Source organism: Phodopus roborovskii, unplaced genomic scaffold, assembly GCF_943737965.1.
Source record: "Phodopus roborovskii unplaced genomic scaffold, PHOROB, whole genome shotgun sequence".
In the NCBI taxonomy this organism is placed as follows: domain Eukaryota; kingdom Metazoa; phylum Chordata; class Mammalia; order Rodentia; family Cricetidae; genus Phodopus; species Phodopus roborovskii.
In genome coordinates, this window is record NW_026126407.1 from 49503236 (window position 1) to 49525419 (window position 22184).

Genomic DNA, 22184 nt, shown 5'->3' on the forward strand with positions numbered 1-22184 from the left:
CTTGGGACAGGGGACTAAGGTTGAGCCTTTTCACAGTTGAAAAACTAACTCAGTACAGGTTTTATCTCCCAGGCTTGAGCTGCCAGAGAAGTACAGGTAGATAATTCTAGTTGCAGGATGCCATGCTTGAGTTGCTTCTAGATAAGATTTGTGTATTTCTTTTTTCTTTTAAAAATGTATTTATTTGGGGCTGGAGAGATAGCTCAGCAGTTAAGAGCACTACCTATTTGTACAGAGGAGGACCCAGATTCAATTCCCAACACCCACATGAGAGCTCAGAACTACCTGATCCCTCATACAGGTATACATGCAGGCAAAACACCAATGCACATAAATGAAAAAATGTAAAGGTTTATTTTTATGCATGTGAGTGAGTGCCTGCATGTGTTATTTGCACCACCTGTGTGCAGTGCCCACAGATGCCAGAAGAGGGGGTGGGGTCCCCTGTAACTGGAGTTACAGGTAGCATTTGTTGGGTTCTAATGTATTTATGTTCTACAAGCAATGCTATTCAACTTAGATCATTTTTGTCATCCTAAAAAGAAATTATGTACTCTTCAGGCATTGTGCCCAACCCCACCCAATGCCACCCTCCTCCCACCCAATCCCCAACCCCAGAAACCCTAGGCAATCCATTACTGTTCTGTCTCTGGGTTTGCCAATTGTAGACCTCTCATGTAAGCAGAATCATGAGATACTTGATCTTTTGTGACTGGCATAGGGTTATCAATGTTCACCAACATTGTAGCATGCAATCAGTTAACAGTATTTGATTTCATGAAAAAAAATCAATTAGGAAACAAGTATCAGCGTCAAGGGCTGTGGTGGTACATAACCTTTGTGGCCTACAACAATGTGGCATCTGTGCTCTTGCTGCTTTAGGGCTGCTGAAAAGGGAAATTTCGAAGCTGCTGTGAAGTTGGGAATTGCCTACCTCTACAATGAAGGCTGTAAGTCCCTGGGCTCTGACACGTGGTGGTCTTTGAGATGAGCACAAACCATATAGCCTTTTCGAGATTTATCAGCTTAGTTACTTTTTGCTGACAGTTGGCCCTGTTTCTGCTCTTGACATTTTGAGATTGGTTCTGAGAAAGTCACCTCTTTTCCTCATTTGGGTCATCAAGGGATGGCTGATCAGAATCTCAGAATGGGGACTGTTTAAACAAATCAGCCTGTGTCCAGGAGCCCTGCCTTCAGGCCGGTAACACCAAGGCCTATGGATGGATGTAGATACCTTCTTTCTTTGGAGTTTAGAAAGAAATTAGCATGCCTCATTCTGCTAGGGATTAGTGACATGGGCAGCCATGGTCCCATGAGATAAACAACAGAGTTTGTCTAGAGCCTGAATCCTTTTGCACAAGGCCAGCTGCTCCTTAAAAGGCTTTTCTGCTTGCTTCTCTGCTCAGCACCAGAGGAACAAGCCCCAGCTGTGTGCTGCCCTAATCTCCAAAATGTATAGTGCTTAAGAGTGTAGAATACCGCTTTCCTGCATTCTAAAGGTCTGGTATCTTCCTGGATAGTCCTTTCCTTGGCCAGCTAACAGGACTGTTAGGACTAAGAGGCTGTGAGTAACCTGCTCTCCACACTGAACTCCTATCCCTACCCTTTCGTCAGTTAGCCACTCCCAGAGGTTGTTTGTGTACTTATCATGGTTGTTGGTGGTTTTTTTCCTTTGTTTTGTTTGTTTCTATATTTTCCTAGGGTTGTGTAACTATTTTTTTCACTTTAGACCAGCTTCATCCTTAAGAAAATCTTTTCCCAGCCTGGTCCACATAATGAGTTCTAGAGAAATCAGAGAAAGAGAGAGGGAGAAGCAGAGAGGGAACCAGAGCCTTCCTTCCAGCCATGTACAGGGTCATTCCCCTGGAGGAGGAAGGTTGAGGCTATGGGAGCACTATCCCCTGAGGGTCACAATCCAGGCTTCCTGAAGGACTCCAGAAGGGGCCTGTCTGTCAAAGATTAGCTGAACAAAACAGGGAGAATTTGGAACTCCATCCCACAGGGTTCTTGTGTCCACAGCTTTGCACCATGTCAGGCTTTGTCAAAAGACTAGAGATCTTTGCTCATTCCATCTCCCAGAAACATCGTGAGTTTGTCCTGTTTCTCCCACAGTATCTGTGTCAGATGAGGCCTGTGCAGAAGTGAATGGCCTGAAGGCCTCTCGCTTCTTCAGTATGGCTGAGAAATTGAATATGGGTTCTGAGCCCTTCATCTGGCTCTTCATCCGCCCACCATGGTCAGCATCTGGAAGCTGTTGCAAGGCTGTGGTCCACGACAGCCTCAGGGCAGAGTGGCAGTTACAAAGGGTAAGTCCTGTCAATGCCCACAGGGCATAGCTTGCGTGAGTCCAGCTAGAGTCTCAGAATGAAGGGAAATCTGAAGTGGGTTCCATGGACCATGTAGAGTCAAGAACTGGACGTACACAGAATTGAGTGTAGGGCTGGGATTTAGCTCAGTGGTAGAGCTTTTGCCTACCATGCTAGGAGTACTCCTGAAAAGCAAAGAGAGTACATATGTAGGAGAAACATCTTGAATGGATGTGGTAGATGGTCTTAGGGTCTGGGATGAGGACAGAGATCTTGGTGAACATGTTGGTTGATGGAAACTGAGGATTTAGGCTGAATAAAATAGCCATAGATGAAAACTGAAATCAAGGCGTGGTAGGTTAGAGATCTGGACAGCCAGACTCTACTTATCTTCTTTTTCTTTCTTTTTTTTAAGACTCATAAAGCTTCCATACTACATTGCTTGGGAAGAGTGCTAAATCTTTTTGAGGTAAGTAAATTTTTCTCTGTACTTAGATTTTGCCTTGTTTGGCCTATCAGCAGTCTAGATCCACAAAGTACTTGAAAAGTGACAAAAAGGGTGTCTAAGATCAGTAAATATTCCCAAGTCCTGCCCTGAGTTGGTCCTTGGCATAGAGCTCCAGGCTGCACCCACACTACTTTTGAGGGAGGTGAATGGGACAGAGTAAATCCGAGCCCAGTGGGATGAATGTGCTGGGAACTGGGCAGGCAGTGCTGCTGTGTGCAGTGAGAGATCCACCCCGCCCACACTTGTTGCACTGACCACATCCACTTGGGCATAAGCACAGAAGTGACAGGGAAGGCTGGGTCTGGGGTCCTGGACTCCAGCTCACTCTCTTGCTTCCTGATCGGGTTGCGGAGATCATCTAGGTGGCATCCGTGAAGCGGCAACCCATGTTGGTCATGTGTTTCATGTGTAAGTGAATTCTCCCTGAATAAACTTCACTCAAGCTATACTGAGTCCCGGTGAATCTTATTTCCTATGCATTATCTGTGATCCTCTCATGGTTCTCCTCGTGGTGGGCCTTGCAGAATTCTCTTGAGATTTTAACAGGCTTTGTGATCTGTGGATCCCTTTGGCAGATTTAGATCAGGTAGTAGCTTCCAGTGAACACAACAAAAGGGTTTGGAAGATAAATGAGGCAGATTAAAAACTAAGCCACCAATACCACCGTGATTCCATGATATTTAAGGGTGAATCCTAGAGCTGCCCCCACACTAGTAGGAAAGCAGAGGCTGAGGCCACATGCCCTGTTGGTTAATTGTTGAGCACTGTATGTTTAATGGTGTCCTATCTTGCTCTGATGTATTTAGTCCATTTGTTACCGCTCTGAGGGTGATAGAGTATAGAAATGGAAGAGGGTGGCTGATAGAATGACGTGGCATTGTGTAGGAGAAAGACCCTTCTGTACTTGGTCTACTTTAGGATGAAGAGAAAAGGCAGCAGGCTCGTGCCCTTTTTGAAGAGTCTGCTCATCAGGGATGCTTGGCCAGCTCATACCTCCTTTGGGAAAGTGACAGAAAGATGGACGTAAGTGGAGCCTTGCCTGGTGGGGTGGATCACACCACATAGGAACAGTTTTGTGTGGCCCAGGGATGAAGTTTGGTCAACAAAAGGGAAGATGCTTCCTCAGGTCCTGGGCTCATCTGAGCAGGAGGCTGCTATCCATCATCCCCCAAAAGACTACCATTATTTGGGGGTAAATGTTGGGGAAGCCATGGAAGTTGAAGAATGAGGGAGAAGACATTTAGAAATCTGGGGCAGTTCTGAATCCCTCACAGGACACAGCCATGTAAGGTAACTCTCTTTTTGGCAGATGTCTGATCCTGGACGATGCCTCCACAACTTCCGGAAACTCAGGGACTATGCTGCCAAAGGCTGCTGGGAAGCACAGGTGATGTGGGGATCAGGATTCTTTCCTTTCAGGGTTGGGGCAGAACTGCCTAGGCTTTCAGGAAAGCAATAAGAAAGATTGGTTCGTGACTAGAGCTGAGTTTTTTTGCTTTGATTGATGATTGATTGATTGGTTGGTTGGTTGGTTGGTTGGTTGGTTGATATATGTGTGTGTGATTATCTGTATTTGTCCCACATGTATGCAGTGCCTGTGGATACCAGAAAAGGGCATTGGCTCTCTTGGAATTGAAGGTACAGGCAGTTGTGAGCCACCTGAAGTGGGTGCTGGGAATTGAACCTGGGTCCTCTGTAAGTGCCCCTTGAGCTGGAGTCTTAAAGGAGTTGAGCTCTTGAGTGCATAAGAAGACCCCAGTAATGCTTAGTTTACTGTTATCCATCTCGACCCTTACCTGTTTACCAGTGAGCCTCTTAATTCTAAATGCTGCTGTCACAAAGTGACTTTGGAAGGTTAGGGTTATTGCGAGAACAAATATTAGGCTGCCTGAGAGTAGAGAGCGTGGAGTTCCTGTTAATACCAGGTCTCACTAATCCAGGTAAGAAATGAAGATTTGATAACTACCTTTCAGCAGACCCTCCCCTGCCAGCTATAGAGAACTTGCAGGCTAGGCCCATGGTTCATCCTCAACAGTGATGGAGGAGGGGCGCTTTCAGAACAAATCAAAGAACTCTGTAGTTTGCCATGAAGGGAAAGCTTGTTCTTAGTGCCCCAACAGCTCAAATACTAGGAAAGAGATTACAAGTCAACAGGCTGAACTTTGTCATAAAGAATATTGTGTTCGTGTCTCAAACGACTGTCAAAGATTTACAAAAAAGTTCTCATAGTAAAATGGCTCATCATTTGCCACCAAACCTGAGGACTAGAGTTTGAGCTGTTCCAAAAGTCATCCTCTGATTGCTACATGCACACCATGGCACATGTGTGTGCTTGTGCAAACACACATACACACACACACACCTGTCTTAGGGTAACCACTGCTGCTTTGAAACACCATTACCAAAAGCAAGTTGAGAAGGAAAGGGTTTATTTGGCTTACATTTCCATGTTGTAGTCCATCATTAAAGGAAGTCAAGACAGGAACACAAGCAGGACCAGAACCTAGGAGCAGGAGCTGATGCTGAGGCCATGGAAGAGTGCTGCTTACTGGCCTGTTCATCATGGATTGCTCATCCTGCCTTCTTATAGAACCCAGGACCACCAGCCCAGGGATGGCATCATCCAGGGTGGGCTGGGCCCTCCCCCATAAATCACTAATTAAGAAAATGTCCCAGAGTAATGGTTCTCAACCTGTGAATTGACCCCTCTCAGCAAATCTCTATCTCCAAAAATATTTACATTACGATTCATAACAGTATCAAAATTATAGTTATGAAGTAGCAACAAAAATATTTTTATGTCTGGGGGGGTCACCACAGCATAAAGAACTATATTAAAGGGTCACAGCATCAGGAAGGTTGAGAACCACTGTCCTAGTGGCTTGTTTACAGCCTGATCTTATGGAGGCTTTTTTTTTTTCTTTTTTCTTTTTTTGATGGAGGCATTTTCTTAATTGAGGTCCTTTTTTCAAATGACTTTAGCTTGTGTCAAGCTGACATAAACCTGTCCAGCACATATACATATATACAACAAATAATAATTGTAATAAGTAAATTTTAAGAGTAGTAAAATCCTGCGGGATGTTCAAATGGCTTCAGATTCTCAGAAAAGATGCAACAGGTTAAAAAGGGTAATGTTTGCCAAGCATGGGGGCTTAATGCTAGTCCTCAAGAGACTGAGTCAGGAGGATTATAAATTTGGAGCTGTAGTTTTAAATGAGCTTTTTTTTGGGCTCGTCTCATTAATTTGTTATATTTAATTTTCTCTCAGTTTTTGAGTCAACAGCTAGTAATGCTTACAAGGCTTGTGTGTTTGTTTTTTATGATTTATATGTGTGTTTTGCCTTCATGCATATCCTTGTACCTTCCTGGTGTCTGGAAAGGCCAGAAGAGTAGCCACTGCTCTTACCCACTAAGCCATTTCTCTAACCTAAGATATTTTTAGTGGTGATGGTTTCTGCCAATGAAAGTAACATAAATGAGATGATGATATGAGTGATATGAAGTCAGTAGTCAGCATGGACTTTTGAGAGGGTACTTGAATAGGGAATTGGATGATCCATAAAAAGAGTCAACAGAAGCACTTTAAATGGAAGACTAGGTACAGGATGCCTATGTTGGATGACTTGGAAAAATTAATAGTATTGCTAGTGAAAAAAGTGCATATAAACTGCTTGTAAATACATATATATGCCAAGCTATAAGCACCTGGGAAAACAGATGGAAGTGTGTAGAAGTTGCTGACAGTGGCCATCTGACATCTTGGTGTGTGCTGGGCAGTATATCCTAAGTTCTGACACAACTCAGTCCAGCCTCATCTGTTGGCTCCAGGGCCATCAATGTACCATTTCATACAAGAGGAAACTGTTGGGGTTGGAGAGATGCTCAGTGGTTAAAACTACATCTGCTCTCCATGACGACCTTGGTTTGTTTCCCAGCAGCCACTTAAAATCACGTGTAACTCCAATTCAAGGGGATCAGACCCCTTCTTCAGGCCTCCTTGGGCACCAGGCCTGCACATGGTGTAGACATACATGGAGAAAAAACACACAACACACCTTTTAATTTATGTATTTATTAATTTAGTTTAAAAAAATAAAAATAACTCATTGGTGCCCACCCCAACTGTCATCAGAAAGTCTTCATCAGTAACTGATGGACACAGATGCAGAGAACCACAGCCAAATGTTAGGCTGAGCTTGGGGAATCCTGCTGAAGAGAGGGAGGAAGGATTGTACAAGGCAGAGGGATCAAGGACATCATAAGAAAACCCACAGAATCACCTAACCTGGGCTCATAGGTGCTCCCAGAGTCTGAACTAACAATCAGGGAACCTGTATGGGACTGACCTAAGCCCTCTACATACATGTGACAATTGTGCAGCTTGATCTACTTACATGACTCCTAACAAACAGAGGGAGCTAGGGCAGTCCCTAGTGCTTTGGCTGGCCTTTGGGAAGCTATTCCTCATACTAGGTTGCCTTTCCCAGCCTTAATACAAGGGGTGATGTTTAGATTTACTATAACTTGATATGCCATGCTTTGTTGATATCTGTGAGAGGCCTGCCCCTTTCTGTACAGAAACAGAGGAGGAGTGGATTGGGGGTGGGGGTGTGGTGGGAGGGAATGGGAGAAGAGGGAGGAGAAACCAAGGTCGGGATGTATTAATTAAAATACATTTCAATTAATAAAATAGAAAGGGAGACTGATCCCCGTTCTAGAGATCTTAGCATGCTGCTGTAGCAGCTGAGAGACTTGGGCAGACATGTGTGCCCTGTGTTGTCTGCCTGCTGAGGCCTTCTGAGTGGAGAAGGCGGTGCTCACGCTACACTTCTGTGTCCCGCAGCTGGCTTTGGCCAAAGCCTGTGCAGGTGGAAGCCAGCTTGGACTAGAAGGGAAAGCCTGCAGTGAAACGGTCTGCCAGCTGTTCCAGGCCTCCCAGGCTATCAACAAGCAGCAGATCTTCTCCGTGCAGAAGGGGCTCAGTGACACAATGAGGTGAGGCCTCCAGAGCCCATGTTTGATCTGGTGGCAAAGCTTTCTCCTTTCCCCTTTTCATGTGTGAGTGTGTTTCTGTGTTTAGTAGTACACGTGTGCACATTCACATGAGACCCAAAGTTGATGTGATCTTCCATTGCTCATCTGCCTTGTCAGTAAGGCAGGGTCTCCCAGGCAAAGCAGAGCTCTCCAATCATTCTAGCTAACTGGATTATTGAGGGTCCCATCTCAGCTTCCAAAGCTGGAGTTAACATTTGGTCTCCCCACACACTTGGCATTTTCATGGGTTCTGGGAATCCAAATGCTACTGTTCACACTTGCTTGTCAAGCACTGAACCATCTCCCTAGCCCTGCTGTAGCTCAGGGTAACCTTGAACTTCTGGTTATCCTGCTTTGGCCTCCCGAGTACTGGGAGTAGAAGTGTGAGCCACTAAAATCTTTTTAAAAGACAAAAAAGTATGTTATTAAAAACTAAACATCTTTCTAAAATGATAAGACTCATACCTCCAGTGTCTAAAGCCAAAATACAACCTTTATTTTTCATTTTCTTTTTTCTTTTTTTTTTTTCTTTTTTTTCTTTCTTTTTTTTTTTTTATGGAAGAGGGCCTATACTTTGAACTCAGCATCTTATTCAGGATGAATTACCACTAACCCCCAACCCTATAAGCTTTTCTTTACAGCTCTCTTTGTAATCATCAGTGTATTTTGTATTCTGTGCCACGCCACTCAGTGACTAGTGATCAGACCCAAGGAGCTTTGTCCTCCCGCCCCAACCCCTATGCTGGACATCCCTTCCCTGGGGCAGGTCCTGTGACACCCGACACAATTGTCTTTCTTCCAAGCTCCAAACATTAGAGATAACACAGAACTGCAGAATATTAGGGAGTAAAATAGAAAATGTGAATGAGTTTTTAAGCTTTTGTCTGAAATTTCAAATAAAATTTGAATTTGTGATAGGAAACCTCTGGTTCCTTATAGGTACTGCTTAGAACATGATATATGGTCAATAATTTTTTTTTTCTTTAAATGATTGTCCTGGGGGCAGGACATTGAATAATTTACTTGCTGCCCAAGAATGAAGACTTGAGTTTGATACCCCGTACTTGGAGGGGAGTAGGGAATGAAAATAATGGCATGTGCTTATAGTCCTAGCACTGAGGAAGTGGAGATGGGTGGCTCCTTGAGATTCTGTGACCAGCCAACCTAGTCTAATTTGGAAGCCAAGCCCTGGGTACCAGTAAAAAACCCTATCTCGTGTTAATACATATCTTTAATCTCAGCACTCTGTGTAGTATTAGCTGTCCTGGAACTGCCCTGTAAACCAGGCTGGCCTCGAACTCAACAGTATACACCTGACTCTGCCTCCTGAGTGCTGGGATGAAAGGCATCTGCCACTACCACTTGGCCCCAGCACTCTTGATAGTCCAAAAATTTGATTTCTAAAAACTGATCAGTGGGGCCAGCAAGATGGCTCTTCAGGCAGATGCTTGCTGCCAACCTGAAAACCCAAGTTCAGTTCCTAGGACCCACATAGTGGAAGAAGAGAACCAATTCCCAAACGTTGCCTTCTGTCTTCCAAATACTTCCTGTGATTATTTATTGTCTTGGTCCCCAGGTTTAACTCCCTGGTAGAGAGGGATACTTCTGTCAGCTTCTCGTGTCTGGGCATCCATCTAGGGTGCTGGATGAAGGAACTAGGAAGACTTGGGTGTGGGGACTGAGGGGCTCTTGCTTTAAGTGGCATTTTTGGCTCTATGACCCTCTGCAGAGCGTTGTTATAAGAGCCCAGACAGGAGAGCCTGATGGCACAGAGTAACCAACACTATTTCTAGTCCCCAGATCAGTCATCCATCCCCAACCCTGCTGTGCAGCCCATTTTGTGCCCACCGTTTGGTTGCACTGAGAATTGAGCCCAGCCAGTTCTTTGCTGGCTGAGGGCTGACTTAGATTTGTGAACATGGGGATTCACATGCTGGTGGGGAGGGAGGCTGGGTGGAGAGGTGGAGGCCCACCAGCTTTCCAGGAGTAGCTTTGGGCCTCCCCAACTCCCTGGGACATGGAGTCTCTAGGTTGGTAAGCTGGTGATTCCAAAGTGATCATTTATTTGCTTAAGCTGGACAGACTTGGGCAGAAATTGAAAATGTGACACTTGTCCTGGTTTTCACTGGTGGCCCTCTCTTCACAGATACATTTTAATTGACTGGTTGGTAGAAGTTGCCACAATGAAGGACTTCACGAGCCTATGTCTCCACCTGACAGTGGAGTGTGTAGACCGGTACTTGCGGAGGAGGCTGGTGCCCCGATACAAGCTCCAGCTTCTGGGCATCGCCTGCATGGTCATCTGTACTCGGTGAGAAGCCCTTTGGCCAAACTGACAGGGCTGTATGCATATGTGCTGGTTCCTAGGTGCAGGGGCCACCATCTTTCCCATTTTGGTAGCTGATTTTTAAGGAAAATAAATCTTAAGGGGCACACCAAAGAACACTGCCCAGGCCCAGTATCCTTTGCAAGGGAGGGGTAGCAGAAGACCCTTTGTAGGTTGACTACCTCTGCTGGGGACCTATTTCCCCACAGTCTCAGGATCCAGGCCTGGGAGGGCCTAAGCTAGACCACACTTATCCAGGAACCAAAGGGTGACTGACAGTTGCCAAGAAGGATGATAGTGGTCACCTTCCTCAGTCCTCAGAGTTTACAGAACTACCACTGAGATTGAATTCTCACGTCTCTATCACTGGTTTCCCATAGTCCTGGGCAGGAGTGTCTCCAGTTTGACACTAAAGCCCATCAGAGCTCTTCCTCCTCAAGGATGTCACTCTGTATTTTATCCCAAACTGTCCTCAGTTAGTGCTTTATCTACCCTGGTTTTGCCTTTGGAAGTGATGTGGAAAGCATTTTTCAAAATGTGGTTTGTATTTTCTTATTCTCCTAAACCAAATGTCCCTAGCATTGTCTACCATTTCCCCTAGGACATGCAATCCAGACCTCCTCCTTGTCTATTGGGCCTGCTAAGTAAAGAGGAGCATTGCTGCTAACTACTGCCTATGCTCTCTTGAACTCCCTTATTTAGGTTTCTATTGCTCTGATGAAACACATGACCAAAAGCAACTTAGTGGGGATAGGGTTATTTCAACTTATACTTCTGGGTCTTAGTTCATCACTGAGGGAATTCAGGCCAGGAACCTGGAGGTAAGAACTGATGCAGAGAAGCCGAGCATGGCCTTTAATCCCAGCACTCTGAGGGCATAGCCAGACAGATCTCTGAGTTCAAGGCTAACCTGGTCTACAAGTCAAGTTCCAGGAGAAAGGGGGCGCACACACACACACACGCGCACACACACACACACGCGCACACACACACACACACACACACACACACACACACACACACACGTCCTGATTCAGAGGCCATGGAGGAGTGCTGCTTACTGGCTTGCTCAGCTTGTACCCAGGACCATCAGCCTAGAGGCTTCACCACTACAGTGAGCTGGGCCTTCCCATATCAATCATCAATCAAGAAAATGCCCTACAGACTTGCCTGTAAACTGATCTCCAAACGATTCTTCCTTCCCAGATGGCCCTATCTTGTGTCAAGTTGACACATAACTAAACCTGCATGCAGCAGGTAGAGCGCCCAAAGCTACTGGGATGGGTTTTTGTTCTATGAAGACATGAAGCAGCCCTAACTCACATCTCGCTCTCTCCATGAGTTGTCCTTGTTTCTGTAGTCATAGCTAACCACAGTGATTGGGTGTTCATATGCCAAAGAAACATGGTCATATTACCACCAAAGGAGGACTCATAGACTTAAGGGATAGCAAGCTGACCCTACCAAACCCCAAGTCTTTTTCAAATAGGCTCTTTGAACTAAGTCTTACACCCCAGCTGGAGAGGTGGCTCAACTGCTCTTCCAAATGTCCTGAATTCAATTCCCAGCAACCACATGGTGGCTCACAACCATCTTTAATGAGATTCAGTTCCCTCCTCTGGCCTGCAGGCGTGTACATGCAGGCAGAACACTGTATACATAATAAATAAATAAATCTTTAAAGAAAATGTTTTAAGCTTGGAACTGGGCATAGTGGTACACACCTCTAACCCCAGCACTGGAACACTGAAGCCTTGGTCTAACCCCCACCTCCATCCCCACCCCCACCCCCACCCCCAGCAGGCTGGAGTGTCCTGGCTTTGATCTCAGAACCTCTGTTGCCTCTGCTCCTCACTGGTCACCTCAGGGCCCAGGGCAGGGCTCTCATCAGTTAATTTACATCCCTCTTTTTAGTGTCTGTGGCTTTCTTCTTCCTGATCCCTCTGTTAGGCCAAATGGCAGTAATTCATACTGCAGAGTGCCCAGATTGAGCAACAGTCCACATTTGCTGGGGAGGTACTTGTGGGACCACTGGAGCAGAGTGTTCCTGTTAGTTAGCACCTGTGGCCAGTAGAGAACAGGGTGCCCATTGCCTCAGGGACAGTCAGAATTTCTGTGTGTAGACTATCAAATAACCTCTAGGCCCTTTGCTTCCAATTCCTACTCCCAGTAAGTAGCTCACCTACTTTTGTATTTGCATTGTTTATACTCAGATACTGTCAGAAAGATAAAACAGACGCTGAAGATGTCAGAACTCAAGTGTTCATTTAGTGTCTGGATTTGAACCACAGCATGACCAAACAAAAACAAAAAAGCTCTCATCCATAGGTTGTAAAGAGAATTAGGAAACTGGATCGTATTATCACTCATAGGTCCTTTTTGAATGAAAATGGGAATATAATACTCCTGAGTATGGTTGAGGAGAAGGGCTTTATTGTAGATACTAGGGAGAAAACAGCCAGAGGCATCTGGAAGAGTCCAGATTGAACTTGGCCAGCAGAACAATGAGACCATGAGAGCTGAGAGAAAAGGCGAGATGGAGAGTAGTCTGGGTATAGAATAGAAAGAGAGGACACCAAGAGGGTGTGTAACTAAAGTGTCTTGAGTTATGTGATCAGAAGCTGGAGAGAGGGGGTGGGGTAAGAAGTGCTGGGAGGAACCATAGGTATTCAGGGAGACTTGTGACAGGTTTCTTTGGGACCTGACCCTTTCGTGGATGTTTGTATCTGCTCTGCAGTCATGCCTTTCCTGCTAAGTTTGTATATCTTTTTAGCACCTCTGGTGCTTCTTAGTCAGAGGCAACTGAAGCCATGTGCAGCCACAATTTGTCTCACAGAGGCTTCCTGAACTGTAGCCCCTCAGAGCTGAGAACCCCATCTCTACATTCCAGGTTCATCAGCAAAGAGATTCTGACCATTAGAGAGGCTGTGTGGCTCACAGACAACACATACAAGTATGAGGATTTGGTTCGCATGATGGGAGAAATCATCTCTGCCCTGGAAGGGAAGATTCGAGTAAGTAGGGCTTTGGCTTTTCCTTTGAACAAAATTAACTTCCTGTTTGAGGTCACAGGGAGTGGGGTGGGAGAGCTGCTGCCATTAGCTCTGGAGAGAACACTTAGAAGCCATGTGCACTGAATCCCTGAGCTCGGGCATCAGCATGAACATCCAGACCAGACCGTTGGCTGTGCCTCGATGTAACACTAAGGATGAGACAGGATATTTACCTCCCTCTCCTGTCTAGGTCCCTACGGTGGTTGATTATAAAGAGGTGCTGCTGACACTGGTCCCTGTTGCATCCAGAACCCAACACCTGTGCAGCTTTCTCTGTGAACTCTCCCTGCTGCATACCAGCTTGTCCATCTACGCTCCAGCCCGCCTGGCCTCTGCAGCCCTGCTCCTGGCCAGACTGATGCATGGACAGAGTAAGGAGAAGCCCTCCTGGGGCGTTGAGGGAGAGGTTCATGGTGTCTGGGAAAGTTTTCAGATAGGAAAGGTTGGAAGGGCAGAAATAAATACTTCCTCGTCCATCCTGGAGAAGAAAGAGCAGCAGAATGGCCCCAAAACAGTTGTGGGGAGGGGGGGGGATGAGATGGTTTCTGCTGAAGCAGTGTATAGTTTTTCAACAGTGTGTGGACCTTGTAAGAAGGTTTTCAAGGATGTTTTGGTTTAGTTGTTTTGTTTTTCACATTTATATTTAACTTCTATGTGCACATGTGTGCACACACAATGCCATGGTGTGAGTGTGGCTGTCAAGAGTATGAATGAGTTGGTTTTCTGCTTCTACCATGTGCCTGGCTTCTAAGAATCTATTCCAGGTCATTAGGCTTGGTGACAAGTGCCTTTGCCCACTGAGCCATCTTACTTAAAGGTATTTTGAAGGAACTAAAAGCCTGAATCTGGGAATATACTGTAACACTAACAGAGTTGTGGGAACCGTGGGCGCTGTCACATTTCTGGCCTGCTTTCTTCCCCAGTACAGCCCTGGACCACTCATCTGTGGGACCTCACTGGGTTCTCTTACAATGACCTCACACCCTGTGTCTTGAGCCTTCATAAAAAGTGGTAAGTCCAAGTCTACACTAGAAGTCTCTCTGCACTGGAGAGAACTAATTTGCCGGTTTGTGAGTTGTGGTCAACCGGAGCTTCTTGTCAGAGTTCCAACTATTGCTGTTATTATATAGGATGGATGTGTGGTCACATGTACTACCATGTGCATGTGGAAGTCGTGGAACAACTTTGTACTATCATTTCCTTTTTTTCTTTTTAAAGATTTATTTATTGTATATACTGTGTTCTGCGTGCATATAACCCTGCAGGCCAGAAGAAGGCACCAGATCTCATTACAGATGGTTGTGAGCCACCATGTGGTTGCTGGGAATTGAACTCAGGTCCTTTGGAGGAAGCCATCTCTCCAGCCCCTGCAGTTAGTTTTTTCTTTCCACCATTTGCCGGTGAACTGGACTGGCTCGTTGGGCTTGTGTAGCTTACCCACTGAGCTGGCTTGTTGGGGTTTAGAAACCCTGGGCCTAGACTTATTTCTATATTCACATAGAACCTGTCTTCTTGAGAAAGAAGCCCTTGCCTGTGCCTGCATCCACTCATCTCAGCAACCTTTCACCTTCACCTTCACCCTGTATGGGCAGTTTGCTCACCTCACGGGACCTTTTCTGGGTAGTTAGGAAAAAAGAGCTTACTGTGAAGGAATCTCACAGTGTATGCAAACCACATTAAGCTTAGGCCCCGTGCCCAGCAGTAGATGCCAACACAAAATGAGCTTTTTGTCTGGGATTGATTGGGGATTTTTTTTCTTTTTTTTTTTTTTTGGTCTTACTGGTCTTTTGCTTTTATAGTATGATTCTTAATTTTGTGCTTTTATGGGTTCTGTGTGTGTGTATGTTTTTTTGTTTTGTTTGGTTCTTTTGTTCTGGTTTATTGCGGTAAATAAGGGTCAGGATAAACAAATAGGCCGAATAGATGTTTATTCAGGGAGAAATAACTTACAACCTAGACAGATGAACACCAGGAAATTCAACCCGATCCTCTCCTGTCCGAGTCACGCCAGAAAGAGAGCGCCTTCCTGGCCCCCTCCGACCTCCTTCCTCAGGTCACCTCCGCCCATCGCTCCACCCCCCCAATGGGCGTGGTCAGTGCTACAGAAGGACTACCTCACTACAATTCCCCTTTTAGTCTAAAGAAAAGATTTAGGCTTAATACAAAACTATATACAAAACAGTGAATAACAAGTGTGCTCTAAGAAAAGGAAAATCGAGAACAAAATGACCTACATATCTAGTCCTAGGGTGAGGGCATAATGGAGTTTACAATAGAGTTGTCCTAAGCTGGAAAACGTAAGTCTAGTACCTAATATATCTAACTAGGAAGAGAGAATAATAGTTGTGATAGTTTAATCTTCAACCTCATCAAGACCTGAGAAGGAAAATAACAATACTAGAGTAGACAGGAAATGCGGATGGACAACTTCCAAAACGGTGCAGCAAGGACAGAAACAGCAAGCCACCTGAACAGTCACCCTAGGTCTCACAGCGACGTTGGTACACCCAGATTTGGCTAATGCCAAGAGAACTTGACAGACCACAACAACAGCAGGGAAATAGAATGGCTGTCTTACCCTGACTTGGCAAGGTCAAGCAGTCTTCTATATTTGTCTCCTGCAAGCACATAGGACTGCATGTCCAAATCAGTGGTCAAGGTGGGGGCAATTCTATGCCCAACAGGCCATTAGCTGAGGCGAGATTGAACTCCAGCAGGAGCAACAACAGTGTCCAACATATTTTCGGGAAAATGCACGGTGCTGTCAGGAGCAACAGTGTCTCATGTCAATGGAGTACTAATATTAAAACATTTAAATGCCATGTTCTGCATGTCTATGAAGGATTGAAGATTAAGCATCTATATCTGACTAATCTCATAGGTACAGGAAATGTGAGTGAAGATAATCTATAATACTCGGGAACTTAGCTAAAAAGACTGATTAAAACTTTCCTGAGTAAAGCAGGAACAAATACTTAAACAATATAACTATTTACATATACCTACATGTAAATCCCTAAAATAGAGGTAGAGTATAAGTGTCAAGACAAGAGGTAGAACTATAAAGGGCAGCAAGATAAATATCCCAAATTGTATCAATATACAAAATGTCTTGAACACAAGAAAAGTATACATACATAGAATATGGTAAAAAATAATGTGCATAAATATTATAAGTGGAAACATTTAACACAATATAACAAAATATAAACTTAATTTTACATAGCTTACCACATAGGAATGCATAACAATGTAAGCTGTAAAATACTATCTCATTCAAACTCAAATTCTCAAGGAAACAGGCTAATCTACTTATATCCCCTCTAAACCATACCTTTACCCACCATTCCCTATTCCTGTCTAAAAGATAAACCCGAGTGTAAGCATCACCCAATCCCAAATAACTAAAACCAACCCAAAGACGATGACTATTATCCCAAAATTCCAAGGGTAGGGAAAGGGGGCGTAGTCATATTAAGATTACTTCCTGCTGAAATGGGACGATGATTGCTCCAATGGATCCTGTAGGAAGAAAATTTTTAGCAACCAAATTTCTCAACAGAACTGGCTGTGACATATGTAGTTAGGCACTGTGTGGCAGAAAATTCTTGACTATAGTTCTATTTGAAACTGGCCAGGGTGTAATAAAAAGGTGCACCATTACAGCTAGCTAGTCATGAGTTGTCTCGAGCAAAACAGTCTCAAACCGGTTTTAGGGTGATGTTTGTAGTTCCGATGCATCAGGTTGAGTCAAGTGGAAATGATGATGTGGGGCCCCATCTTCTTTCCGGAAAGTTCAAAGACTGCTGTTAGGAATCGTTATTATTCCTTGTGGAAAAGTTACACATCAATATTAAAGTAAAATTTTCAAGTTTTAAGGTATGCATTAGGGAAAGACAACAATAAGCATTAAAAGTATGTGAGAAAATTAGGATTTCAGAGAGAAAATTGCATAAGATATGAGTCCCCAGATTTTGTTTCTTCTGCCTTACACCAATTGGCTTCTTGATTTAAGGCAGAAACCATGAATTAAATCTTAACAACATGCTTGAATTTAGAGAAGGAAAGCCAAATCCAACTCCAAAGCCAGCATTGGTTTACAAAATTTGGGACTTCAGGAATACTAGATAATAGAGAGAAATAGATTTCTATATAGAAATAGTTTACTACAATTAAATTTTTTTTTTTTTTTTTTTACCATATATCAGATTCTGCTTCCTTAAGTGATTGTTTCTGAAGAGCTGTCTTCTCTTCTGTAGGCACCTACATGTTCAGTGTCTTTTGGCTGTTTGATGATAGGTTTTCTCTGTTTTCCTGTAAAAACAAGAACAGAACACTTCCCCTACCTTTGAAAGGCCTCCGCACACCTCATAGGACCTAGTTTGTTGGATGACTTGTCATTTCTCTTCATTAAGATGCTTCTCTTGTTCAACTCGGATCTTGATTAACTTAGATGGTATCCATAGTTTTTCTTCTCCTGTAGATACAAATGCAAAACCCCTACCCCAACGTAACACATATCCTGCTTTCCATTCTGAGGTCAGTACATCCTTGAAATACACTGGCTGATTTAGTTCAGAAGTTTTTTCTATTGTCCAGTGTCTTTCTGCAGCTGTTTTTCCTTTTTTTTGGTCTTACTGGTCTTTTGCTTTTATAGTATGATTCTTAATTTTGTGCTTTTATGGGTTCTGTGTGTGTGTATGTTTTTTTGTTTTGTTTGGTTCTTTTGTTCTGGTTTGCTTGTTTTTGGTTATTTATTTATTTATTTATTTATTTATTTATTTATTTATTTTTACATGCCTGTTTGTTTTCTAAAGAGAGAGAGAGAAAGAAGGCTTGGAATTGAATAGCTAGTGAGGTGAGGAGAAGATGGGGGAGGGGAAACCATGACCATAATATATTGTGTGACTTTAAAAAAAGAAAGAAGGAAAAAGATCAGACTAGAATAACACAGTCTGTACAGGATTTTCAGGTAGTGACAGAGAGCATGGTGGATGGAGCTGGAGAGATGGCTCAGTGGTTAAGAGCACTTGATGCTCTTCCAAAGGACCTGGGTTCAGTTCCTAGCACCCACTTGGAGGCTCAAGAACGATCTGTAACTCATTTGTACAGGTTCCCATGCTGTCTCCTGGCCTCCATGGGCACCAATTATGCATGTGGTACATAGACATACATGCAGGCAAAACACCCATACATATAAGAATAAATAAATCATTTTAAAGAAACAGGGTGGGGAGAATGGGTGGGGATATAGAACTGGTGCCTGGGTGAGGCCAGGGTCCATGTTTCAGGTTGGGGGCATCTGTGCAAGGGCAGGTGCAGTGGCATTGGGTATGGGGCTGGGTTTACATCGGTCTGTGGCTGCCTTTCTGTCTTTCCTCGGCTTCACTTGCAGACTTACTCTTTCTTCCTCCGGGTCCTTTCTCTGGGCTGCAGTGCTCTCTCCCTCTCTTTACTCTCATCACGTCCACCATGAGCAGCCAGGTGGTTCTGGCTTTCTTTCACTGCTTACAATCTCTCCCTCTGAGAATTAACCACTTCCAGTATTCACAGCAGAGCGAGCACTCCTAATTCCAGCCCAGACTATCTTGTTATATGTCTGAGCTGCTGCCCTCTGCTGTGACCGAGTGTCCCCTCTGTTGGTATGTTGACTGCTTCTCTGTCATCTATACAACCTAGTGGTCTCTGGGTCCACTGCCTGCCCTTTCCTTACATATATTCACATGCCTTGAGATCTGGCCTTCATAGCTTGGACTGCTTCCATATATATATCATGTTCTTCCTGTTTACCTCAGCCCAGAACATCACGATTGGCTTCCAGGGAAAAGTCAGAGCCCTCTGGAGTAACCCACAATGCCTCTGACCAGCACATTCTCTGCCCTCCTGCCTCCCCACTGGTCTCCACTGATTGGGACTTGTCAGTATTGTGCTTTTGCCTACCCTATTTTTTCCTGTGGTGCCCAGACCATGTAGTTGATGACTGAGAAAGCAAGGTAACTGTTACAGACAGTCAGTGTCTCTGCCCTCCACATTTTCTTATACTGGTTGTTATCTAATGCTGGCAACCAGAAGTTGTTGCTAAGGACTGTTCCTTTGCAAAAAAAAAAAAAAAGTGTTTGTTATGCTAAACATGTCTCCAGTTATTTTGCTGTCATTTTAAACCAATTAAGTTGGAAGCATTTATTTATAAACTAAGTTTTTTGTTGGTTGGTTGGTTGGTTGGTTGGTTAGTTTTTCTAGACAGGGTTTCTCTGTACAGCTTTGGCTATCCTGGAACTAGCTTTGTAGACCAGACTGGCCTCGAACTCATGGAGATCCATCTGCTTCTGTAACTTAAAAGGCTTTTAGAATATTCAGAATTGCACAACCCATTTTAGAACATTTTTACTAACTCTCAAAAGAAACCCCATTCAGCCAGGTGGCAGTGGTGCATGTCTTTAATCCCAGCATTAGGGCGGCAGAAGCGGTTATATCTCTGAATTCAAGGCCAGCCTGCTCTACAGAGTGAGTTCCTGGAAAGCCAAGGCTACACAGAGAAACCCTGTCTGAAAAGACAAAAGAAAAGGAAAAGAAAGAAGAGAAAAGAAAAGGAACCCCACTCTTTAGCCGTCACTTACTATTTCCCAACTTCTTTGATCCCAGCATCCATTCATTGTTTATGGTCTGTGGCTTTGCCCACTGCAGACACTATATATGAGATAGTCACATAACTGCTACTTTCTGAGTCTGGCTTCTTCCACTGAGCATCCTATTTCAGGTCCATACTGCGATTTGTATCAGTGCTTGTGTGAGTTTCACTGTTTGAATGGACCTTTGTCTGTCTGACCATGTGGGTTGGTTCTACCTCTGACAGCAATAAACATTCTTATGTAGGTTCTTTGGGTATTTGTTTCTCTTTCTCTTGGGAAACTAACTAACAGAGGCGCTGCCAGTCTTCACTGTGTGCCCCTGTCAATGGGACTGGTCCTGAAAGCTTGCTGTCCTCTTAGGTGATAGACTTAGACTAGTGAGACTCATATGTCAGCCTTTGTCTGTTTCCAGTTTCCATGACGATGCACCCAAGGACTACAGACAAGTCTCTCTGACTGCTGTGAAGCAGCGCTTTGAGGATAAGTGCTATGAAGAGATCAGCCAGGAAGAGGTATGTCCTCCTTTGCCCCTTAGGCTCCTGGTGGAAGTGCCTGAATGGGTTTGGGGTTCTTCACTCTGGCCTCCCTGTAGGTACTGAGCTATGCAGAATTGTGCACTGCACTCGGAGTGAAACAGGAGAGCCCAGAGCCCTCATCTTTCCCGAGCACAGGGGAGATCCACACCTTCCTCAGCTCGCCATCTGGGAGGAGAAACAAACGGTAAGTCTGTGCTGTCCGTCTGCAACCATGCCATGGCTCTCTCGTATGTCAGGTTTGCATTTCCTCCTTGACCTTAGTTACTTGTGTAAGCATCCTCAGGTTTGTGCCAAGGAACAGCAGATCCCAAGTTTAACACAGGGCTTTCAGAAGTCACTGTCTTTGAGGGAAAAGGTTCCTGCACACGGTAGATCCTGTTCAGGTTCTTTCCTCGTCTACGCCATCATTCCTCCACCTGGTCTCCGCTGCTCCATGACTTGTGTTTAGTCTGAGTAATGTCTTTGCTGCCACCCACTTGTCTCCTCTCTTTGCTATGTAAACTACTATTTACCCCATCTCACATACCAGCAAATGGCTATACCTCCTAGAATAACTCTACCTCACCCACTGAACTATTAATCCTGAAAAGCTCAGGGGACAGATTCCCTCTGCCAGGCCTGTCTTGTGACTCCTCAGCACCCTGTGTGCTCCTGGGTGACTGGATGGTATCGTCTGGTATCATCTGAGCCATGAGTGTTCTGTGGTGTGGAGGGACCCTGGCTTCAGACTCTGGTCTTTTGGGACCTGAGGAGGCAGCAATGTCAGGGGTTAACCTCCTTTTATACTTGCTACATAAGAAACACCACAGCATCTCCCACCATGTGGAATGAGGGAAACCTGGATCCTCCTGAGAGGGCCACTGTGTACATTTTATTCTACATTAGGGACTCTATCCAGGGACAGTTACCCTTGGGGAAATCTTAGGTAGACACCTATACCTGCCAGGGGTGGGTCACTGGCTCCTCTAAAGGTCTCCTCCCTAAAAAATCCTTTCATAGCCCTTCAGACTTCCAGAAGAGACCTCCAGAGTAACATGGAGACAGCCACACTTACCCTAAAGTCAGCAGCAGAAAGGCCTTGTGAGGGTGGCATCTTTGCCCACAGACAGACCTTCCTGTAGTTCTCTAGCCCTAACCCCAGGTGGACAGGTTTGCTGGTCTTGCCCAAGACAGACTGCTCTGTGCAGTCAGACCCAGCACAGACCCAATTTGGTGCATACCCTATAGAGTGGTAGAGTCTTCTGGCCAGTTATCAGACTGACCAAAATAAGCCAGGACTCACTCTTAGACTGGGGCCTAGTTCTTACCTAGTTCTTCCTTCAATTAATTCCCCGCTCTTGAGGGCTCAGATCTACTCTAGCTTCGTGGGTGTTTTCTAGAACACACAGTGAGAGCAAGGGTCATACAGGTATTGAGGCAGATGTAAAGGACCAGGGTGGCTCCCTAGACGCTGCCACTTGTGACCAGGTCTCCCTGGACTCCCTACTTTGCAGGAAGCGGGAGAACAGCCTTCAAGAGGACAGGGGCAGCTTTGTCACTACACCCACAGCAGAGCTGTCTAGCCAGGAGGAGACACTGCTGGGCAGCCTTCTGGACTGGAGCCTGGACTGCTGCTCTGGCTATGAGGGAGACCAGGAGAGCGAAGGAGAGAAGGAGGGAGACGGTGAGTGGTGGAGGGGTGGGTCATGCAGATGGCATGTGATCTGAGGGCCACCTGGCACTGTGCTGAGGAGAGAAGCAAATGGACCTGACACCCTGGGGTTAAGGGTTTTCAGCACCCCACAGAGGG

General features: G+C 45.0%; 1 protein-coding gene across 1 annotated transcript in view; it reads left to right on the forward strand.

Moving 5' to 3' along the window:
• The window catches only part of Ccnf (cyclin F), a 29092-nt gene that overhangs the window by 5979 nt on the left and 929 nt on the right, over window positions 1–22184 (forward strand). The window contains exons 4-16 of the mRNA XM_051181243.1: window positions 883–950; window positions 2113–2306; window positions 2722–2775; window positions 3733–3837; window positions 4124–4201; window positions 7661–7812; window positions 9998–10162; window positions 13068–13191; window positions 13421–13601; window positions 14154–14241; window positions 20272–20371; window positions 20452–20579; window positions 21889–22058. Coding sequence (XP_051037200.1) covers window positions 883–950; window positions 2113–2306; window positions 2722–2775; window positions 3733–3837; window positions 4124–4201; window positions 7661–7812; window positions 9998–10162; window positions 13068–13191; window positions 13421–13601; window positions 14154–14241; window positions 20272–20371; window positions 20452–20579; window positions 21889–22058 — 1607 coding nt within the window. The remainder of the gene's footprint in view (window positions 1–882; window positions 951–2112; window positions 2307–2721; window positions 2776–3732; window positions 3838–4123; window positions 4202–7660; window positions 7813–9997; window positions 10163–13067; window positions 13192–13420; window positions 13602–14153; window positions 14242–20271; window positions 20372–20451; window positions 20580–21888; window positions 22059–22184) is intronic.